Genomic DNA, 24,969 nt, shown 5'->3' with positions numbered 1-24,969 from the left:
CTCAGCTGTATAGCATATAAAACATTTGGGGCACATGTGTGGCATATGTATTAGGGGCATTGTATGGCATAATTCATGGCTATGTGGCATACAATATATTAGGTGCACAGCTGTGTGGCATATGTATTGGAGGCATTGATGTATAGCATACTTATTAATTGGGGATACAGCTGTGTAGCATATAATGAATTTGTGGCACAGATGTATGGCATATTATGTATTATTGGGGGCAGTGTTATGAGACACATTATGATTTTGGGGCTCTGCTCTGTGGCATATTAGTTAGGGCATTTCTATATAGTATAATATGAATTTGGGACACTGCTTTGTGGCATTTTGCATGGTATAGCATAGTATTGGTGGGAGCTGGGGGGGAACGATGGATGAAATGTTGCCTAGGGTGCCCAGACACTTTGCACCGGCCCTGCTTGTACCTATTCAGATTTCTCACTTCCATTCAAACTAATTCTTCCAGCTACTGTATTATTATTGTTATTACCAGTTATTTATATAGCGCACACATGTTCTGCAGCGCTTTACAGAGAGAATATTTGGCCATTCACATCAGTCCCTGCCCCTGAAGAGCTTACAATCTATATTGCCTATCACATGCACACACACATACACACATACACACTAGGGTTAATTTTTTGTAGGGAGACAATTAACCTACCAGTATATTTTTGGAGTGTGGGAGGAAACCCACGCAAACACAGGGAGAATATACGAACACCACACAGTTAGAGCCGTGGTGGGAATCGACCCACAACCTCAGTGCTGTGAGGCAGTAATGCTAACCATTACACCATCTGTGCTGCACTACTGTAGCAGTGACATCTCATAAGTCCAGTGTGATACACCAGCATAAAACCAGAGTGATTTGCTGTGCACATACAAAGCACTGTATACAGGGCCGCCATCAGGGGGGGACTGCCGGTAGTCGAGTCCCGGGCCCGGACACTGGCAGAACGGGAGGGGGCCCATGCCTGCTCCTACAACTGCTGCATAGTCCCCCTTGAGTGAAAAGGGAGTGGGGCGCTGCTACCACCTGGCGGCATACACTACTTCATTAAATAGACCTGCTCCCATTTGAGAAACCCCTCCCTCCCCCTTCCTTCCCGATTCCCCTATTCCCCTCTTCGGTCTGCTTTTTTTTAGCGGGGGCGGAGCCAATGCGTCAAGCCCCGCCCTCCGCACACCCGCAAATCACATCATTCCTTAGGGGCGGGGCCTAATATTGCAATGTTAGTGTGTATGTACTGTACATGTCTGTGTTAGTGTGTATATATGTGTATGTACTGTATACACATATATACACACTAACACTGTGTTAGTGTGTATGTACTGTATATGTCTGTGTGTATATATGGGTATGTATGTCTGTATGTGTTAGTGTGTATATATGTGTATGTACTGTATATGTATGTGTTAGTGTGTATATATGTCTGTGTTAGTGTGCATATATGGGTATGTATGTCTGTAAGTGTTAGTGTGTATATATGTGTATGTATATATTTGTATGTTTTAGTGTATATATGTGTATATATGTATGTTAGTGTGTATATATGTGTATGTATGTTTTAGTGTGGATGTATGTACATATGTTAGCGTGGATATATGTGTTATAGATAACATATACATGTGTGTTATATGCTGTATATATTATATGTGTATGTGTGTGTTTATCGTTTTTTCACTTATCTAGTGAGGCGGGGGGGCGAGCCCCGAGCGGGCTCTCGCTTCTGGCTCCAAGCGCCCGGCCCTTCACCCGGCCGTCGCGCGACCCGCTCCGGGGACAGTGGCAGGTGGGTAGTTTGACTGGGGCGGTACACCTGTCAAACCATAACGCAGGAGTCCTAAGGCGAGCTCAGGGAGGACAGAAACCTCCCGTGGAGCAGAAGGGCAAATTTATTTATTATTTTATTAGACATTCCCCCCCCACACCTCCCCCTCAGAAAATCCTGCGTTTGCTCCTGCACTTGTTCAATAAAAAAAAATTTTCTTTGGAGTTGGGGTGCATGATTTCACACCACTGGAAGGGAGAGGTCAGATGAGGAGCAGCGCCAGCCAGCCCAGGAGGAGAAGAAGCCAAAAGGAAAAAAGGAAGAGGCGATAAAATAAGTAATAATTAATTAGACTTAGCAGTAGAGGGAGGGGGCCCAGGGGCCCTGCCTATTTTGTCAGTCCTGGACCCCACAATTTCTGATGGCAGCCCTGACTGTATAAATGCTGTCCACTGTGTGCTACACATAATACTGGGCAATATCTAATGATTTCTTCTTGTATTCTATTATAATATAGTGCTGACTGTGTTGGTTAAATCCCTTTTATAACAGTAAAATGAAGACAAGCTCTTTTTTGTAGACCTTATGATCTGATTTATGTTCTCTACTTCTTTTTTGTAGCAGTTAAATCTGCCAAGCATAATAGGAATAAACATGAGGTTGTGAGCAGATTTTATACAGTATTTTGTGGATAAAATATCTTAATGAGTTTATTAGCTGAAAATGTCTACATTACATAGCACTTCTGTTTTTAGATTTGCATTAAAAGTAAATATTAACTGGTAGAGAACTTTAATTTAAGATTTGCTAAATAGTTGTTTTTCTATTGTTATGATAAAAAAAACAATTAACGGTGATATACTATATAATAAGTGCCTGAGATAACAAGCTCTTTAATAATTTACATCCCATCTGTGGCCAACCCGCAGGCTGTTTATTTAAATGTGTCATATTATTCTATTCCCTGTTGTGTGCTATGAAACGTTCATGCTGACAATATTGACAGCTAAATTGAAAAAAATTAAAGGACTTATCCTGTACTTGCAATTACAGAAAATTGTTTTAACCTCTTAGCAGCTAAATTGGGCATAACACATTTAAAGTAAAGAAAGGTCCTGAGACAGGCGTCAAAACTAAAAGTGGGCAGAATACTAATTGGAGAGTTTTTACAAAGGAATGTCAGCCAGTTACCAAAAGTTTCCTTTACGTGCCAGGACAGCCTTGTCTGTACCCATATAAGTATATATATATATATATATATATATATATATATATATATTAGGGATGTGCAGGCTCGGATAGGTTCGAGTTTGCACGTTGAGTTCGGATTTTTCCCTCCAAAAAAACGGAACTCAGAAAGAGGCTAAACGTCATTTTACATGGACGAACATCATCATTCCTGGACAAAAGTCCAGGAATGATGATGTTCGTCCATGTAAGATGACGTTTAGCCTCTTTCTACTGTGGTCTACTGTGAGAACACGTGTCAGACCAGCCACCGGAGCCGGAGACACTGCAGCAGGCAGGTAAGTGCGGGGATGGGGGGAGGTGAGCGGAGGGAGGAGGGGGGGTGAGGAGGACACAAAATTACCGCAGCTGTAGGCAGTGCTGCACATGCGCTGGTTTTACGAATGTAACAGTGCATGCGTAGCACAGATTCCAGCTGCGGTAAGGTAGAGTAGAGAGGGATAACTGTCTATTTCCCTAAAAGCTGTCATCGCAAAAATGACAGTTTTTCAGAATAGATAGTTATGGAGCGGAGGAATTATGAATTCCTCCGGTAATTGGGTAGAACTCCATGCAAGTTCTAAACCTAATTACCTCCATCAAATTTTTAGGTATGATGAATAGGCCCCAAAGTACCAACCATTTAGCTCCTAACTGTATTCAAACTGTACTTGAAAAATGACAGTTAGTAGCTGGTTGGTTGGTACTTTATCTCTCTCCACTTTATCTCTCTCCAAGATTTGATACATATACCCCAAAGTGTGAAAAGTCCTATGGCTAGTACAAATTCCATGCTTTGTGACCATTGATAAATCCGCACCTGTGGAGGAGAGTTATCAAACTGTCTAAAGAGGACAAGTGGAGAAGATGCCCATAGCAAGTTAGCAACCCATCAGATTCCAGCTATCATTTATCTGGTACATTCGATATAATGACAGGTAGAAGCTGATTGGTTACTTTGGGCAACAGCTTAATTTTTTCTTTTTTGAAGGTTTTATACATCTCCCCATATGTGTCTTAACACTTCAATTCTTTCCCTAAGAGCGTCACACACCTTGTTAAAACTTTATCTTGTCTGACATTATAATAGCACAGTTAATGTGCGTATCCAGTTGCCGATTAAAATGAGCGATTGAACGATAACGACATCATTATCGTTCAATCGCTCATTAATCGTTCATAAAACGTCCAATAACATGTTGTAAACGACCAGCGATGCACGCTCCCGCTCTTCGTTTTCGACATTGCTCATCGCCCGAACTTGATGGTCAATCTGACGATATCATATTGTTATCTTTATCGTGCAGTCCTTCATTATCGGCAAGTGGCTACTCGGCACTACAGTATACAATTAATATGTACATATTAGCATTTTAAACTGTTGCTGAGTGTAGGGTTTTATGGATATCAGCTGGCAGGTTAAACATCAAAATGATGAATAATTTAGAACATGCATTTAAAATGTTAACATTTTAATAAGTAATGATCCTAAATGATCTATGTCAAATATATGGCTAAAAACATGAATAAAACAATTGGGCATCATTTTACACCAACTGCTAAATGACAGTAACGTGAACATGTTTATGTGCCCAGTAAGAAAAATAAGAGAAATAGTTATTCTGGTGGTAAGAGTAAGTGCATAGAGATATCGGCGCTGGTGCAGAGTTGGCCACAATTACGACCCAAAACGCAGACGCAATATGCATTAATTAAAAAAAATGCTGATTTATTGTTACCATATGCAAAGCAGCAACTAACTTAAGAGGAATGCCGGTGGATGGCAGTAGCAAAATATATTCTTACCTCCCACTTGCCCATCCTTATAGCCATTTAATTTATTTTCAAAAACTGACATTGGGGATCAATAAACTGCTGAGCACTGCGAAAGCTATCTAATACAACATAAACAACTCCCAGTTTTGTGTATGAAAAAAACACACATACAAAACATTTGCTTGTGAGTTGCAGAAGTTGCCAACCAGAGTCAAAGGAGATTTCGCAAACAGCCAAGAGCAAGTTGTTTGCTAGTTATGGGACCATCATCATCATCCTCTATTCCCACCTTCCTATGATATCCGGCATATATTGTATGACTTCTCACACACCCTGTTTGCATCTGGTCACAATTGCTTACTGCACATGGTCTATGGGCCTTAGATGTTTAGATGTACACTAACCCGATGGTTAGCGTACATCTCCGATGGTGGGAGGACTGCACATGCGCAGGATGTGTACGGTTCATGTACATCCTTCCATCTGTGAGTTCACTCGCTGTGTCTCCATGCCGCAGCATGAATGACAGGCTTCAGAGTGTTGGAGGTGTAGCGGAGGCATTCCTGGCCAGCATTTCTGGAAACGGAGGTGAGTCCCCCCCCTTTTTCCAGGACTGACGAGGCCTGCGTCTGTGTCGGAGTGACAAGGCCAGGGTCTGCCTCGAAAGCTGCCATGGACAGGCCAGGCTGAGTAAGTCTCAGCTTATGCAGCCTGGCCAAAGGAGCAACGATCGTCTATGGACGCTGCTTTGGATCGCAGATGCAATGCAGGAGGTGTATATTTCCTATAGACACATCCTGCTGCATTTACACTTTGTCAGGGCTGGCTCCAGGCACACTGAAGGGTGCCGGGGACTTGCTGTAGAAGACCCGTACCCCCCTTCCACCCACTGGGTAATTATTAAGCACAAGGGGAGGACGCAGTGAAGGAAGGGGCGGAGGGGGAGCGTGGGACGGCGCTGTGTGCCCGGACACGTAGCACCAGCCCTGCATTTTGTTGAATAGTATTGCAAACCCGTTTCCTTGTGGCTGTGCAATACCGTCCATCTCTGAATCGGGCCCTGTGTTAGAACGCACCCATCCCGCCTATCCAGGCACTGGCAGGTGTATGTGGCAGAATCAAGCAAATCTGCAAGGGTACATGCATATGCGCACAGTCACGTTTCTGGGCATGCAGTGATATCACGCAAGACACTCTGGTGTAGTCCCAGGGGCGTTTTAAGAGAGGAGACTCAGTGCATGCCCCCCCCTCCTCTCTCTATCGGTTCCACTGCCGAGGCGGACGGCGGGTGCAGCAGTAGATTCTGGTTTAGTGCCAGAATCTATTGTGCATGCTCGGGTCTCTGGGAAAATGGCGTCTGCACCATTTTCCCAAGACAAGCAGTACTGCAAGTCACCGGAAAAATGGATGCCACCATATTAAAGAGTATATGGGTGTGCAGGGTGTACGATGTGGATCCATGGGCCCGCGAGCACTGCACACCCTGCACCTGTTATAGATACACCCCTGTGTAGTCCTCTGCATCCAGTCCATAATGTACAGTACTAGCATTGTAATTGTTGCAAATATTTACATATTAATGTATTAACACTAATACGCTTTTCAAATTTAAACTATATTTTTAAATACAATGTTGTAGAGCTACAAAGGAACAGATATAACTTTTTCATCTTCTTACTTTTGGAACCACATGCCATCAATTTAGTGTTTTTCTGCCACATAATGACCCATGAAACTTTTTGCATCTAGATTTCTACTACTACTGTGTATAGTTTTAAAACCTGGTTAGTGAAATATAAATAAAGTTCAAACTACTGTACAGTAAAGCACAATCGTTAGAAAATAAAATAATTAAAAATAATAAAAATAGCAAGTCACATACAATTTATTATTATCCATTATTTATATTGCGCAACAAGGGTTCCGCAGCGCCTTTTAACTTGCATAAACAGGAACAGTATGAATACAAAAGAAAAGCAAAATAAATAAAAATTTAACTTATAGTACATAAACTTGCAGACAAGGTTTATAAACATTGCTGCATCAGCTGTCATAAGACCCAAAGCAATCATATAAAACTGTGTATCCACAGCAGATTATATGTTACAGCAATAAGAATTTCTGAGTATTTATTGGGGCACTTTATCAATATTTGCTGGCAGGTATATGTGCTCCGATAAGAGCCAGTCCCTGTGAAGAGAAAAACAGTAAAGTGACACCTAGCACCTGGATTGCTAAATGCATATAACCGGTCATTGGACTACGCATGCGCAAGGGGTAGTTAGCTTTTCGGAGCTGGGTATATTTAACAGTTTCACAGTCCCCGCAGGAACCTACAGGGGCTGCTGCTGCAATCGCAAATAGAGATACAGTATGTCCAATATCTGTTGCGATCTCCTCTTAATACATACAAGGTATACTTAACCTATGTGGAGATCCTCTGACAACTACAGTTTTATGAGGATTTTCATAAAAACGCTTTGGAATACCCTTATATCAGAAATAATTTGATTTTACATTTCCACTTACTTTGGTTATCACTTGTGTTGTGAATAGTTACGATAGGAACTCTTGGACCTGTAAAAAAAATTAAAGTAAACAAAAATGTTTGTGAACTAAAAACACTTTTTAGTAGCTAATAGTATAAGCATTCATTCCATATATTGTCTAATATAACAATCTTTTAGAATTCATGGTCTTTATTTTTACAGAAATACTCTCATGGTGCCGGACAAGCCAAAATAAATGACTAATTACTAATAACACACCTCTCTGAGGAAATCCCCAGCCGGGGAAGAAACGCGTTAGGGAGAGACATTTTTATATTTGGAACCAGCTGAATTGCACACCATGCTTTGCCGAATGCAGCCCAGTACAACCGCATTGAAAACTTAAACATGGTGGTCGCTGTTCTGTTATGAGAGAGCCCCAAACTTAGCACTACCAAGTGCCACAGCAAACATTATCTCCCCATACCACCTACGGTGAGATACACACACCTGGACTAGTGTGAGGCTACATAGGAGACGTGAATACGGCGTCCGCCGTTTATTCCTTGCGGATGGCGAGTCCTGAGCCTAACGCTGCTAGTGCTAAAAGCAACAACATTTCCTGCACATCTTCCTTGTTTGGACACATATTTATCGGGTGAGTGACAACGACCCCGTATCAGAGTGCAGAGATATAGATAACCTGCTGTGTACACACAGATAACTTAATATTTATATAAGCAACACAGTTTGGGACACTTCTCTCTGCTCCTTCTATTAATCCAATGATTGACTATATATGAGCAATGTGAATATGGTGGATCCTGGCAATTAACGGCTTTAATTCGGGCATTGCTGCAATATTGTTTGGTGACTGATTCATTTAATATATAATTCACTAAAAATATCAAGTAATCAATTTAGCCGGACGTGGCTATCTGGTTAAAAGATCTTAAGGATCAGTGGATTTCATTGCACTATTTTCTACAGTTACAACAACAAAAGAACAAATACTAAGAGAGGTTTATTGTGGACCCTTTCAAAAGGGTTTTAACAATCAACAAATACAATGTACTGTATTATTGTGTAAATATTGTACTATCTCTTGTACTTTTGATTTTTTTAGGTTTATACATTGTATATATGTTTTAAAGTAAGCATTAAGAGATAATATATGTATTATTCTACTCTTTTATATATATAGTCAATATTTTCTAATTAATTAATACATGCTGCTGTTTGTCAACATATAAGAGCGTGGTTATTATTTTATTTTTCCCTTGTAATTACTAATATTGCTTACTAATCAGGGCCTTAACTAGGGTAGTGCGACCTGTTCTGGCCTATCAATTTTCTGTTTATTATCATTCTTACTTGTAGCTTCCTCTTCTTTTATCCCCAGCGTCTCCTGGCCTCCCCTATCTCTTCCCTGGCCCTTCCCTATGAGGCCATGGTCCTTTTTCGGGTACGTATCTTATGTCCCTATTTGAAAAATAATGGGGGGGGCAACAATGCTCTTTCTGGCACAGGGCACCAAAAAGTTTAGTTACGGCTCTGTTACTAATATTTATTATATTACTTTGGCCACACATATGCATGACCAGACTGATCCAGGCATTTAGTTGGTGAACAAAAACAAATTGCAAGGGACTATTTTCTGCCTTGTTAGCGACCACATTCGTAGTCTGTAAATAATTGGCAAATACAGTAATCTTTCACAGTAAATCTTACATGCAGCCTTTATTGCCTATTTGGTCCAATATCACCAAATTGGCCATTAAAAATGCTTTATGTGCATATGCTTTACAGATTCCATTGAAACCACAGTTCTCACTATGGGCTCTATTTACTACAATCCGCATTTGTAATGCAGATTGTAGTGTGATATTATCGACTGAATTTGCATTGCAAATTCTGGCAATATCACAGGGATTTACTACAAATCCCTTGCAGGGACAGAGCTTGCGAGAAAGCTCTGTCCCTGCGAATCCCCTCCGCACTCTAGTCACGTTATTTTCGCCAAAAAACACCATGACTAGTGCCCCACACATGCGCCGACCGGCCACCACTGCTACCCCCCGGTGCTAAGCCCCACCCCCGTCGCCAAGCCCCCCCATGACCCCCCCTCCCTTAATAGCACTTACCTGCAGTCATCGGTGCTCCGGTGATGTCTTCCATGCCTCTGGTCAGCTGATATCCCAAACTGCACTGGGACCCGGTCACCTGATGACTGGGCTGCAGTGCAGCATGGGAGACCAGCTAACCGGAGGGGGGTCATCACCGGAGCCCCGACCACCGGTCCCACTGGTCAGGTAAGTGAATTTTTTTTTTGACTATTTTTTTTTTGCAGTGTATCAGCTTGTGGTCTGTTTAGACCACAGCTGATCACTGGGACCGGCTCCCAGCTCTGCTCTGCCTTTTAGAGCAGAGTAGGAGCCCAGTAACCGGGGGAGACCCTGGATAACGCCACCTCCAGGTGGTGCTATTATCACAGGGCTTTCCCCGGTATTTTTTTACAATTTATTTTTAGTAACTTTGTTCGGATCACATTTCCCATTACAATTATGGGAAATGCAATCTGCTTACTTAGGGGTTGGAGTAGAATTTTACGAATTCTACTCCAATTGCCCTGTAATAACTATAGGTGATACTAAAATAATGTGAAAAGGGTGTGAAAACAGCCTTTTTCACTTTATTTTAGTAAAAATAATGTTAATAAATAGAGCCCTATGATGCAGATTTATCAACTATTGATATTCTTGTTATCACTCGTTACTCATATTAAATGGTTCTCAAACCTATCAGCTCCTAACTGACATGTTTTAAAAGTGACAGTAAGAAACTGATATGTCGGAGCACCATTTAAGATTAGTAACGAATAATAACAAGAACATCACTCGTTGATAAATCTGGGCCATAGAGAAAAAAAAAAAGAATTATCTTGCATCCAGAGTTACTCCAATAAGTTGCTTTTAAACTGTCTTCAGTACCTTGCTGCCATGGTGACATCATCTAAAGCTATAAGGGTTACTAGAGGCTCCATTCTGCTCTAACGAGCATGAATGAGGGCAAGTCATGTGCATGAAACTAGTAGATAACATTATACCTGTTTTCATTTAAAAATCTTTTAGATATAGCAACTTGTATGTAATAGCCTATATAATAGCCTGCAAGATGCCGGCATGGTGTGTTTCCAAAGATTATGCTCATATTTTTAAAGCAGTAATCATTTAAAAGGTAAACCAACCTAGTTTGGCCTTTTAAATGATTACGGCTTTAAAAATGCAGACAGACTCATTGGATCATGCCCATCTCTGCATCTCGAAGGCTATTACATGAGCCCCTAATGTATGGTTCATAAATATATACATTATATTATATCAAAAGTCATAGATAGGTAATAAATATCTCATCTGTGCCTCTGTGATGGAAGGAAGTGGAGAAGGGGGAGAGGAATGGACCCTGTGTGTGCCACACTAAACATCCTCTTGTGCCATCTTGTGGCATTAGTGCCAATGATTGCCTAAGCCTGCAGTAGACTATGTGAATTTTAGTCTAATGCACACAATCATTGTGTGTAGTGCTGTGAAATCACTGCAGGCTCCTATTATTTCTGCAGATCACAATAATAAAACACACACAATTTTGGGGAAAATATTAGGTTAATTACATATATAATTTAAAGATGGAATCGTGCTTTGCAAGGTTTTGGATTCTGCTAACCGAGATTTGGATTCACATTGATTTTCAGATATAGAAGTTGGAGAAATTGGCGCATTCGGCAGAATTCTGAAATACAGGATTGAATTAATTTTCCCTATCTATAATGAAGCAAGAATGCTCCTGTAAACTTCAAGCTTGCAACCTCAGTTATGCAGTATCAAGATGCTAAATCTTTCTACTCTCTGTATTCTGTACTCTTCTGTTATACATCATTATTTATATTTACCGGTATTTCATTTGTGCTTTAATACATGAAATACACAGCATAAAAAGAAAACTAATGCCAACGTCTTCGATAAAAATGTGCTGACAGTCAAAAAGATGATATGACTTAAACAATTCTACAGGATATCATTCACATGCAATCTCCTCAATATTCTCCCAGGTTTATGTAGCTGATTTCAGACTAGAAGCTAAACTCCCAGAATGTAAACAAAGGGAATTCAGATGTTTGAGCCCACGTCCATAGTCTGCCTCTTAAACACTGATGAATGATTTAAAAAGCAGCTGCCAGCGATAGACACAGAGAGGAGAGCTCTGGAAAACGGAGATAATTGGCGAGCGTGATATCTATGTGCCGATTGCAAATCTCTTTATTTGTTTCCTTATGAATTATTTATATTTGATACATGAAGTTCTCATATTAAGATATTATCATACAAATACAAGAAAAAAAAACACTTTAGTCGAGATGCAGCTAAGGTTTTAAATCTTTTTTTTCTATCCTGTGACAGCAACTGGGACTGCATCCTACAGACAGCACGGCCTGTCTCGTGCCGCTGCTGTGGGGACAGATTGTTACATGCAGGAAATGATTATTTACCGAATTGTTTAACTGTGTGATTCTGTTTCTATTGGGGCAGAATACGTTAGATTCGCAATAGCACTGCAGGTTCTCTGTCCGACAGACCTTACTCATTTGTGGTTGGTAGACCATAACAGAGTAACTTTATAGGGTAAATTTACTAAACAGCGCTTTGAAAAGCCCCTGCATCTTTTGTGATTTTGGACGCTGTGTTTAAACTGGCAATAATATTAAACGCAAAGACAGTTTTGTATTTATTATGACTGCCCCATTAGATCCAGCGTCCATGACTACCAAAGATACGTTGGCTTAGTAAATTCACCCCTATGTGTCCAGATCACAAGGAACACTGGGCCTGATTCAGAGACGCTCGCTGCTGGCGAGCGCTCGCTCTGAATCAGGGTGGGGATTTATTTTTTATTTTTTTCTTCAGGCCGCTCGCTAAGCTGTGGGTGACCACCCACAGCTTTTGCGAGTGGCCTGGAAATGGTCGCGATTATCGCGACCATCGGGCTTGCAAGGAGACCCTGTGGTAGGGTCTCAGCTCTCGCAAGCCCGAGTCTAATAGAGCAGGAAGTCCACTACTGACATCACTAGTGATGTTAGTAGGGCCGCCCACAAACTCCAGGCGTTCCTTTGGGAAAACCTGCGTTTCCTCAACCACCCCCCCTACCTGCCTACAAAATGGGCGAGCTGTCAATCAACATCGACAGCCGCCCCATCTTGTAGTGAGCCCCGGAGCGACTGAACTTCAGTCGCTCACTGGGGCTCGCGCACGCCGGACGCAGGTCATTTGCAAGGGCCAAACATCGACCCGCTTGTGAGCGCTGTGCGCTTGCGTGCGGGTCTGAATCGGGCCCACAGCCTGGGATATGAGCCAGTCCCTACATCCATAATTCCTGCAGTTCTGATGTTGGAAATCCAAATGGATTTTTAAATATCTTTTTACTGATTGATAGTAGCTTATTTATGTACACAAAACTGCTGCATGCTTCCTGTATGGTATATATCTGTAATATTGATGAACAGGACTTTTCACTATCTGTCTGCAAAAAAAGGTTTAACTATTGTATGGCTATTCTGGGCTGTGTTCCCGGACCTGAGGGCCTGATTCAGAGCCACTCGTAAGCGGCAGCTCGTTCGCTCCGAGTGATGTTTGGCCAACTGCGCATGCGTACGGATCGTTATACGCATGCGCGAACCAGTCAGTGCGGTCGAAAATCATGTGCTCGCAAAATAGCGAATGCCTGATAATTTGAGTGACATGAGGAAGCGTATGTGGGTGGTAACAGGGGAAGGTGCTTGAAAACGGGGAGTGGAGATCCGATCGCAGGCGTGCTTAAAGGTCAAAATGGGCGTTTTATGGGTGTGCATAATTAAAACAGCAGCATCATTGACCACGTCACTTCGTTTTTTTATAGCCAGAACTGCTCGCAAAATTGTGGTAGCAAAAACCAACCACAAGAATAGCGAGCAGCTCATACCCTGTTCGATGTACTCGATTAATCTAATAAATAGCGGACATGACGTAGGAATGCGAGCAGCCAGGGGGCGTAGTTTCCCAAAAAACGACCGCAAGTTTTGTTCGCTCGTTCAGACCTAGAGGCGTGAACAGACCGCAAAGAGCGAACGGTTCATTTGAATAGCCACCCCTATTTTCAGGACGAGAGAGCGCTAATTGCGTCCGGCTCTGAATCAGGCCCTGAGTTTTCAGAGAAGATAACAAATCACCATGTAGAAATTATAATATTTCCTGTCTTACTTACATAGAACACCAAAGCTTTCTGGCACCAGAGAGGAAGTAGACAGATAAAAATGTAAACAATATAAAAAATAAGCATTTCTCATTCAAATGGCTGCAGCCTGCTATATGGATTTGAGGAATTATTGAATGGGAAGAAATTCACTGTAACAGTAACACTGTGATCCGTTATTTAGTTGCTATGATCCGTTATATACAATTTACAGTTCTGTCCACAGTTTTTTAATAAGTTGCTTGTTATTTATCAAATCCTATAATAGATTTGAATTTAAATAAAAATTATAATTGTTCCATAATAAAGTAAACCATTTACTTTATTATGGAACAATTATAATTTTTATTTAAATTCAAATCTATTATAGGATTTGATAAATAACAAGCAACTTATTAAAAAACTGTGGACAGAACTGTAAATTGTATATAACGGATCATAGCAACTAAATAACGGATCACAGTGTTACTGTTATGTGGATCTGTTAATCAGTGGCTTGATCTACTGGTAGACAGTAATAGCATCACTGTCACAAGTTATAATATATAACCTGTGCTGCATTGTCATACCACATGCTTATTGGCGCTAGTGATCCTATTGAGTCAAAGGTATTTAATTTTTTTATGTTGGCTTGGCTTATATAATAATCATGGGGCTGTACAATATTTTCGGACACTGGGCTATACAAGAAGGCTGGATAATTATGTCAGCTATGCATGGTGCACTGTTTATGGTGTAATAAGTGTTTATATATCACTATTTAAAGTGCCTGAGTTCCCACTTTACCACTTCCCCTTGCATTCACTCACTTTGCTGGTTTCAGTCTGTCCAGCAAGTGATAGGGAAACTGTGCAGTGGAGATTATGGCAAGGGATAAGTAATAGAGGAAGCCCAACCAATAGGATTTGAGGAGTGGAAAGTGGGCTCTGCTCTGTGATCAATATGGCTGATCAATGGTGCAGAGCTTCTGAGCTCAGTATTATGGAGAAGAGAAGGGAAGTAGAAACAATTTCCTATTTCCGAATAGGCTCCTTATGAACTGTAGTTATTATATTGAACTCAATGCCCGTTAATAGCGAAAATAAAAATATATACATTCTATGCAACAACCCCTTAAAAAATGACATGACAACTACATCCCCAACCCCCAAAATAGTTTTGAGTTTAATTAATATTATATTTTACATGTATTTTATATTATGTCATACTTTAAAAAAAGATATCATATATTTAACTAAAATGTACATGAACAAGGGCTCAGTGAGATTTTACTCCCATTACTCCTGATCATGTACAGCACCATAAATCATTTCAGAAGACAACTCAATGTATTGTTCCGGATATTATACCTTCACATTTCAGTAGGAAGTACTCCAGAGTGTGACTGAACGAGACACTGACATAAGTACAGTTTTCAATCAGTAAGCACGAGATGCACTGTCTGTTGAAGCTTCCATTGGTGTTCGTGCTGCAAAGACAATAGTTAGCAAAGAGAATTAGTTATAGCTTACATTATTCTCCATACACTGTCCAGCTCACAGCTGGTATAGATAGATTGCTTTTGATGCTGCTCCTAATCTTAAAATGGGAACATACTTGGCGATATATCGGTGTTCAATGGAACGGTCGATACATCACAAGCTCGTCAGCAGGTGTGTACCAACGCTATGTCTGTGGATGATGTTATTCACGGACATATCGCATCTGCAGACCCCCCCAACATAACCCGTTCCATTAGGTACAAAGGCCCTGATTCAGAGCTGGACGCTCTGACCAGAGCGCTCGCTCTGAATCAGGGCCCACCTCCATTAATATGGAGCGTCCTCCTGGACGCTCGTATAGCTGTGGGTCACCACCCACAGCATATAGGAGCGTGCAGGGTGATGGTCGCGATGGTCTTGACCATCGCGACCATCGCCACTGCGAGCAGAAGCCTGCGGTTGAGTTTCTCAACCGCAAGACCAGGAGTCATTTTTGCTCTATCGGAGCCAAAATCACTCCCACTGACATCACTAGTGATGTCAGTGGGGCCGGCTTCTGACGGTAGGCGTTCCCTTGGGAACGCCTCCGTCTGGCAGGCATGCCCCCGGCACGCTCACCAAAGGGGGCTTGCTGTCAATCAACATCGACAGCACGCCCCCTTTGATCAGACACTCCGAGCGAAGGAAAGTCCTTCGCTCGGCGCGTCTCACGCATGCGCACGACGGAGCTCCCTCCATCGTGCGCATGCGCAGTGCAGACCATCGACCCACTTGCGAGCGGACAGCCGCTCGCGAGTGGGTCTGCATCAGGCCCAAAATGCTCTGCTCCTGGACTTTCTTCTTAATTTATGATTGCGGCCACCTGTGCTGAAACACCCATCTCATCAATTACGTAGTTCAACACAGGTGACTGCAATCATTAATTAGGTGGGAAATCCAGGAGCAGAGCATTTTATACCTGATGGGAGGGGTCATGTTGGAGGGTAGGCGCATCTGGCTCTGTGTACGGCCGAAGACTGACAGCTCAATTGGGATGTCAGGAAACACACATTGATCGGTCAATCGGTAAGTTTGTATAGCTTACCTGATCATCCACTGTCGGCAGATCCGCCCATTGGCGGAACCGTTGGCACAGTGCCTACCCAGCTTATGAACAATACAATATCTCACACAACAGAATAATGTCTTAATAAAAAGTGTCTATCAATTTTTTTTATTTTTTTTATAAAGTTGTAAATATATATATATATATATATATATATATATATAACAATTTCATTCAAGGCCTGGCATTGGTGATAGAGAATTCATACATAGTGGCAAAATTTTATATATCAGCAACAACAGGGAAATCTGTTAGTACATCATAGTTTAGTTGCCTCTGTGTTGGACAATAGTTGTCCCAGATATATTGAACACAATACACCAAACATCAGGAAACCCATTATCTAAAAGTTTAAAAAAACTAGAAGGACTGATTCAGAGTTGGGAGCAAAGCAGAAAAAAGGGAGTAGTTCTGCATCTGAACATACCAAGTTGCAATGCAAGGGGTGCAAATACATTTATTTATTTTGCATGCAGTGGCCAGGGTAAATACATGTACTGTAGGCCACAAATGCTGTACAGCTTTATTTTTACTCTGCAATTTAGATTTGAGCCCCTCTCAAATCTAAATCTCTCTGCACATTTTAAATCTACCCCGCCTGCAGTGCAACATGGTTTAGCCAAAGTGTAGTCACTTCTTTTTGTTGCTTGATGCCCAATTCAGAATCAGCCCCAGAAATGCAGGGATAATATGTCCTACACACAGGTTATAACAGACTAGGATGGAGCTATCGAAGACAATTGTAAAAAAATAACTATTGGCTCCCACTTGTCCATTGGCTCTCTACCATTGATTGTAAAACCATCAACCATCGACTATCGACAGTTAAACATCGATGATTGCTAACTTGCAATGCTTGATGGTCATCCCTAAACAGAGCACTGCACACCCGAGAGACGAATACAGGAGAGAGAACAAGAGGTAGCTGAAGGTACGTTACATACAATAGTGCACTATAATAATACAGTCATTTGTTTATTTTCTTTATATATATGTATTCTTATCTTATTCTAGGGCATACTTGTCGAAAATTGGAGTTTTCCTCCCTGGGAGAAGCAGGTGGGAGGTGTTGGTGGCGGGGCCAGACAAGTCGCGTCATTAAGCCCCGCCCCCTTGCAGCAATTTCCCACAAACGGCACATATTTAGATAAGGGACGGGGCCAAAATGACCCGATTCTCATAGAATTGTATCATTAGGTGCAAGAAAATTCTCCTTATTCTTCCCACTTCATTAGGAAGTGGGCAGAATGTGGGAGAAGTGCCCTTCTGGGGGTGTGGGGGTTTGGGGGGTTACCCGAAAAATCGTGAGCCTCCCTCGATTTCCAGGAGGATAGGCATGTATGTTCTAGGGGTAGGAGGAGGGCATGATTGTGAGGGTATAGACTACTCAGCACATTAAAGAATGCAGTATCAGGAATACAGACCCTCCAACATGACCCCTTCCATCAGGTACAAAATGCTCTGCTCCTGCACTTCCCACCTAAATTATGATTGCAGCCACCTGTGTTAAAACCCCCGTCTCATTCAACAAATAATTCAACACAGCATTCACAAATTAGGAGGTAACTCCAGGAGCAGAGCATTTTGTACCTGGTGGGGTCATGTTGAAATGTCTGGGAATATAGAGGTGGCTGTGGTGAGGAGTGTACAATATAGAACATATGGGGGAGCACAATAAAGAACATATATGTTGGGGGAGTGCACAATACAGGACATATGGGGGAGCATACAGACAGAGGGCCCTATTTATCACAATTTGCATTTTTAATGTGGATGTGATAAATTATCTTTGCCTAAATTTGTAATGGGGCACATACAGATACAGGTGAGCACATACAAACATATGTGGCTCATACTGACATACTGTAGGAAAGGACAAGCAAAAAGAGTGCGCCCAGAGTCTATAGAGTATTCACAGGTCACCGGGAAAATGGCCACGGCGGCCATTTTCCCTGTACTGTGCATGCGTAAACTATGGGAAAATGGCCGCGGCAGCCATTTTCCAGTCGTTTTTAGAGCGCCGGACCCCCGCCCCGACGTGGGACTCTGGAGAGGTAAGTATACTATGGGTGCAGGGGGTGCGGTGCGGGGCCTCCCTGGACCCAGGGGCCCGTGTGCCCCGCACACCCTGCACCAATTAAAGATACGCCCCTGCATCAAAATATATCTAAAGCTCAATATATAAACTTTAAAACATCCTATAGAGAAGGTAAATGGGTTATGTAGTCAAAATACTGTAGATAATTGAGAATTATTATTTCTTGACACCATTTACCTTCTTTTTAAGATGTTTTAAGTAGAGATGTGCACGGATCCCATGTTTTGGTTTTGGCAAAACCACTCTCAAATATTATGATTTTGGTTAAACCACCCTCAATTGTTTGGTTTGGATTCGGTTTTGGATTGCTTTAAAATTTATAAAAATTGTTAAAATCATGTAATTTTGACCTGTTCAATCCAAAACCGAGATTCGGTTTTCAAATCCGAGTTCCGTACTTATAGCAGACCCGTATTGGGACTCGGAAACCCCAAAAGTAGATCCAACTCGGGACTTGATTCGACTCTGAACCCCTAAGTTCAGGTGTGTTTGTTTATCAGGAAAAATATGGGGATGATCACTAAGCACAGGGTCTGGTTCTAGTGCTTGGGGTGTGCTGCATCTATGAAGAAGGGTGTCTTTCCTTCTGACTATAGACAAATGGTAAAGGGTAATAGATGCACTCAGAAACCCCTCTTGTGTATATAATTGGTGGTAAATATGCGGTAGAAAAACTGGGTTGTAATATATAATTGATTTACTCATAAGTATCAGAGATAAAAATACATTTGAGTACAAAATACAGATGGGTCCACATACATCTAGCCTCCTGGCATGTTAAACAGCCCTTCTAGTCATGCCATGCCGTGGCGTGACTCAGTAGCGCGAGTGTCTTTTCGTGTTTTTTAACTTCAAATGTGTCTTATTCGCACAACAATGCGAATAGATAGCACAAGCAGCTTCTGCTGATTAAAATGATATGCAGTATGCCTATCTCCAACACGTTTGGCATTGATTAATGGGACTATTCACAGCTTAACACAATTTCTGCCCAGATAACTAATAAGAAGAAGACCGTAAGAGCGTCAAAACGCTTTGGTGATACAGCATTATATACAAAGACACTAGGAGATGTAAAGACATTTATTATAATCTGCACATCGGTGGCATCACACGAGCCATGAACACTTGATGTAACCCGGAAGTGCACGATAGGAGGAGACACATGAAGAACACAAGCCGGCAACGGGTAAGAGCAGACTGCTGTTGAGATCCAGGGAGCTAAGTCTCTATATGGAGCGGGTAAGTGGCGACTGGTTCCCTGGAGCCACAACCGTAGCATCCCCTCCCTAGACAGCAGCGGTCCTTTCCATTGTAGAGTGCTGGTGATTGTGTGTTAGGTCAGGCGTTCGCTGGCACACATACGTGGCATAGGACGCTCTGTCAAGAGAACACCTCCACGTTACTCCAGTGCCATACTCCTTGTCCCATGAAAAACACCCCGGTATTTGGGGAATACATTCTCTTTGCGACCTAGTCTGCCTATTTGGTTGTATTACTTTCACTTTAGTAGTTTATACCGTGGCGTCTGACTCAACAGCATGATACCTAGGGGTCAAGAAAGTTATAAGGTGCCAGCCAATCAGCTCCCAACTGTCATCTCACAGGCTGTGTTTGAAAAATTACAGTTGTGAGCTGATTGGCTGGCACCTTATCACTTTCTTATCACTTTTCACTCTGTCTCCTAACACTGCTTAGTAAATAAACCTCTTATTGTTCATGTTCATAATCTACTGCGTATATGGACATAGTCGCATACTATATAATGCTTATTTAGATTATATTGACTTTTCTGTTAAGTATCTATTCTATTTTGTACTCAAATGTATTTTTATCTCTGTGATGAGTAAATCAGTTATATATTACAACCTTGTTTTTCTACCGCTTATTTACCATCAATTATATACAAAAGAGGGGTTTCTGAGTGCATCTATTACCCTTTACCATTTGTGTTTGTTTTTCAGGAAACCGAACCACACATCTCTAGTTTTAAGGTTTTTTTATGTGTATAGATAGCAAATATGTTAACATTACTATTGCAATCATAATATATATTTCCGTGTATTTACATGTATTCATTTTTTTTTTATATTTTTGAAAACTCCCCTTTAGAACAGTCTACCCCTATCCTAGGCCAGTGTTGGAATACTAAGGCTTTTGAGTGAAAGCTTCACAAAGAAATACTGTACAGCCGACGGGAGGAGAAATTAATATTAAGCCATTAAGAGGTACTGTAGGGCATTTTAACTTAAGACATAAAATGTTACATTTTCAGTTTGGGGGTTTCTTATTTTTGTCAGGTTTTGGAAAGCATGTTTCTGTGGATAAGGTATGGTCCCATGGAGTGGTGGGGTGAGTTAGTATTTCAGGGGTTAGAGCATAGTGTCAAGATGGGGAGAAGTTACGCTTCTGCACCAGACCACGTATCCTTCTGTCATTGTACGGAACTTTAGAATTTAAACAAAAGCTCCACCAATAAAGGGGATGGAATTAAGGACAGACTGTATTACACTGTCTAAGCTATTGCATGTGTTTTAAATTCTAGAACTGATTTTATTTTTTGTATGCAGAACGTAAGCTACTGTAAATCGATTGTCATCTTGTCAGCTATGTGAGTGCAAGCAATTAACTTTGACAATAAGCACTTGTGAATGACCTCCTGTAAAGGTCTCTCTACATGCAGGGAAAAATGCTTTGCCCGGTAACCAGGCTTTCTCAAATAGATTTAGTTATGACACATCATGAAAACTTGTGTATATATTTATTTGGCAATGTCACTTGTAGCCAAAACACATAACAATGTATAATTAGTTTATTGTAAATTTCAAATAGTTGAATGGTATTTTTTTATTTTGAAATGAAAGTGAACATGTTGCCTCCATACAATTGAGAAAGCAATTCTACTGATGTCAGGGAAGGGTTAATATTTTAACAGAGTATATGATAAGGTCACAGACATGAGAGGACACTAACCTTATATAGTAATGCACATATAAATATGAAGGATCCATGCTGGTGTGCTTGTGTTCAGCTAAAGGTAGACGTGACATGGGTCACCATCCAGTGCGACCACTTACAGATTTTCAAAATGACTGAGCAGCAGCTGAGCTCATTCTCTTCACTCCAACACCAGGGAAAGATCTCTAGTGATGGCTGGCCTGAGATAAGCTTACTATATGCAATTTATTCTATGTGTTTTTTCAGATGCCAATTCAAGGTTCTTACACTCGCCTACAAAGCCCTCACCATATCCTCTTCCACATACATTTCTGACCTTCTCTCCCTTCACACTCCCGCCTGTCCACTTCGCTCAACAAATGCATGCCGCCTCTCTTGCCAACTGATTACTTCCTCCCACTCCCGCATCCAAGACTTTGCCTGTGCTGCTCCCTACCTTTGGAACGCTCTCCCTCTACCTATAAGACTCTCCACCTCTCTACAAATCTTCAAACGGGCTCTCAAGACCCAATACTTCATCAAGGCCTTCCAGCTCTCATCCTAACCCACCTCATGCTCTTTCCTCCCTATCTTCCCCTTCTGTGTGACGCCTGTCTGTCTGCCCCTCCCCTTTAGAATGTAAGCTCTCACAAGCAGGGACCTCTTCCCTCATGTGCTTCTCTTTACATTTTCTTCTACTCCTTACTCCCCATAAGGGCACCTAACACGTGACTGCCAACTCCCGGCTGCTTATTGTGAGTGCTTTAATCGCTATTGCAGCAATGTATATAAATTGTGTCCTTGTCCTGTACTGTAATGTACTGTAAGTTACTTGTTTCTTGTTCACTTATTAGTTCTATGTACTATATAAGGCGCTGCGGATCACATGTGGCGCCATATAAATAAAGGATAATAATAATAATAATAATAATAATAATAATAATCTACTATTATTAAAACTGCATTTTAGCTACTAGACTATTTGGTTCCTTCAGGCTCCTTATATTTCAAGGTCATTTGTATTTAAAATTATACTTCACTAAAACACTGGATGAATCCTTTTTGAAATAATCACCTTGTCAGATAAGTGTGCTGGGAGTTACTGCCATTTATATTACGCGTGCTGGAGATTATTAAGGTGACCTACTAGCTCTATACATATCATATCATCCCTTTATTTTAATTTTGCCATGTCCCCATATGCTCCCCTCTTTTTGAACCTCCCGTAATAGCTGGACATGGGAGCCGGTGCACTTATCTATCCAGTCCTCTTCATCATCACCAACACATTCACCGTCAGTAGATGACAGGTGTACTTTAAGTCGGATGTAGGTATTCTATATTTACTGCGGTAGACTCCCTGGCATCAATGGCAGTGTTTAGTTTGAATGAATGATTGTTAATAGTGGTTTGGTGAATACCTTTATCAAGAAACATGTGTCTTATACCCAGCACACTGTTGATGCCACTTGAGTGCAGCTCAATAAAAGCTGACAAGCATGGCAGGAACTGGGCATGCTTGGAGTTGTAGTTGAAGTAATCAAGCGACATAAGTTACCAAAGTCAAGAAGTAATACAACAATTCACACTCTGTCAGAGGCAAACAACTTCACACAGACATGGCCTACAAATCAATAAGCTATTAAGAAGTAATCCTTAACCAGGTTTGTGAATTCCGCATAACACATTTAAGGCAGCCTTATACATTGGCAATACATGGATGATGGAAGACATTTAAATATGATAATGTTATCAAAGGGATTCTAAAACAACACATCCTAAAATTGTGCCCAGCAGTAACATCACAACACTGTCCAGCAGATCAAACTCCACTTACCTGTATAACTGTCTCCGTGTAGGGGAGTCTTCTGTGCTAAGGAAATAGCTACAAGAAATTAAAAACACAGATTATTAATGGAATGCATAATATATGTATCACATAAAAAAGATACGAGGTACTGTTCATAGAGGGAGAAAAATAATTAATCCCAAAATGCTTAAGGGGAAACTGGTAGCTTTGAACCACTCCCTTAGATCTAAATGATGATTCCAGTTCTTTAGAAACAATGTCCATGTTTCATCTAATTACTCTTTACAAAAAGAGGATTATTTAATGTAACATTGAAATGTTTTCTCTCTCTGTGGGGGAGCTGTATCAAGTCTTGGAGATGGATAAAGTGGAGAGAGATAGTACCAACCAATCAGCTTCTAACTGTCATTTTACATGCTGTGCTAGAAAAATTGGTACTTTATCTCTCTCCAAAACTTTGTACATCTCCCTGTGTGTGTCTGTCTCTCTCTCTTTCTCTCTGCGGGAGATGTATCAAACCTTCAAGAGAGATAAAAGGTAGAAGTTACCCATAGCGACCAATCAGCTTCTAAATAACTATCATTTTATAGATTTTGCTAGAAAAATGATAGCTACAAGCTGATTGGTTGCTGTGGGCTACTTCTCAACTTCATCTCTCTCAAATGTGTGATACATTTCCCCCTCAGTCTCTCTCACAAGTTTAAAGTAAATTTGCTGTTCACTAGGGATATATTGACTAAAGTGAGAGTTTTTAGATATGGAGATATTGCCCATAGCAACCAATCAGATTCTACTTAACATTTATCTAGCACCTTCTATAAGATAATAGCTAGAATCTGACTGGTTGCTAAGGGCAACATCTCCACTTCTAAAAACTTTCACTTTAGTAAATATACCCCTGATCTCAAGTGATAATTAAACGAATTTCTCATTTCCTTCACATACATTTCAAGACATAGGAATCATGTCTTATTTTATGAGGCAGGATATTTAGAGGCATTAGATGATACATTGCCAAGTGCATCCAGATGTTTCAACAATCCTGTGAGGTTGTTCTCGCTTTTCAAATCTTTCTTTTTGTCAAGGTAACAAAATGTATCTTGCTTTTAAACTTAAAATTGTCTTTTATATATAGATTTTCTATTTCATTTTATTCTCTGACAACAGCCACTATCCGACATTTCCTCCTGAAAAGGCACAAGGAGCTGCAACTGATGAAATGCTTCACAGTCTCTTATTGAAACCTTTGTGAATTCTAAATGATTTTTCAAAACCAGGAGTCAAGAATCTGTGACCTAACACACACAAAGCACCGTCTCTGTATCTCATCAGGAAACCGAGCTAGGACACATATATTTGTCATTATATTTCACTGAGGCTGGAAATGACAGACCAGCAGATAGGGCAATGCATGCTCTCCGTATAGTCGGTGCTGAAATCAAAGGTCAAAACAAATTATCTTTGGACTTGTTTTAAAATTCAGTATTTATAAGATACATATTCAATGCACATTGTGCAACCTAAACAGAGATTGAGCAGGACTTTATAAAAATGAGTCCAAAACTGTGCCATTTAACTGCAGTAAATACTCTTTCACACATACAGTATGGGCTAAATGGACTTAGTATCAACATACGGCTATAAGGATGATTTTTATATTGCTGCCATTAATAACTTGTTGTCTCAATTTGTCAAAATATCACAGGGGCAGCTGAGTGATAATAATCTGACTGTGATATTCGCCCGGTGCAGTAAAACTATTGTTACCGCGTCGCCAGACCAGTTACAGAGGATATAGCTAGCCGGGTCACATGTGCGGTGGTACTGAAATCCAAACATGGGCTTTCAGCTTCACTAATAAAAAGAATCCAAAATAAAATAGTTACAAAAATCAAAATAAAACTCTGAAACATTTTTTTTTAAAGTTATTGCTAAGTGAAAAAAAATGTTGTAATAAAATAAAGTAAATTTTCATTCATT

General features: G+C 40.9%; 1 protein-coding gene across 1 annotated transcript in view; it reads right to left on the bottom strand.

Annotated features, from left to right (window-relative positions):
- The window catches only part of DPP6 (dipeptidyl peptidase like 6), a 587,423-nt gene that overhangs the window by 41,127 nt on the left and 521,327 nt on the right, over positions 1–24,969 (bottom strand). The window contains exons 15-17 of the mRNA XM_088450360.1: positions 23,017–23,064; positions 14,908–15,026; positions 7,317–7,364 (exon numbers count right to left, since the gene is read on the bottom strand). Of these exons, the coding sequence (XP_088306486.1) occupies positions 7,317–7,364; positions 14,908–15,026; positions 23,017–23,064 (215 nt within the window). The remainder of the gene's footprint in view (positions 1–7,316; positions 7,365–14,907; positions 15,027–23,016; positions 23,065–24,969) is intronic.

Source organism: Taudactylus pleione, unplaced genomic scaffold (assembly GCF_031769625.1).
Source record: "Taudactylus pleione unplaced genomic scaffold, aTauple2 ptg000517l, whole genome shotgun sequence".
Classification (NCBI taxonomy): domain Eukaryota; kingdom Metazoa; phylum Chordata; class Amphibia; order Anura; family Myobatrachidae; genus Taudactylus; species Taudactylus pleione.
Note: the sequence above shows the minus strand (reverse complement) of the source record. Positions and strands in the feature narration are given on the sequence as shown.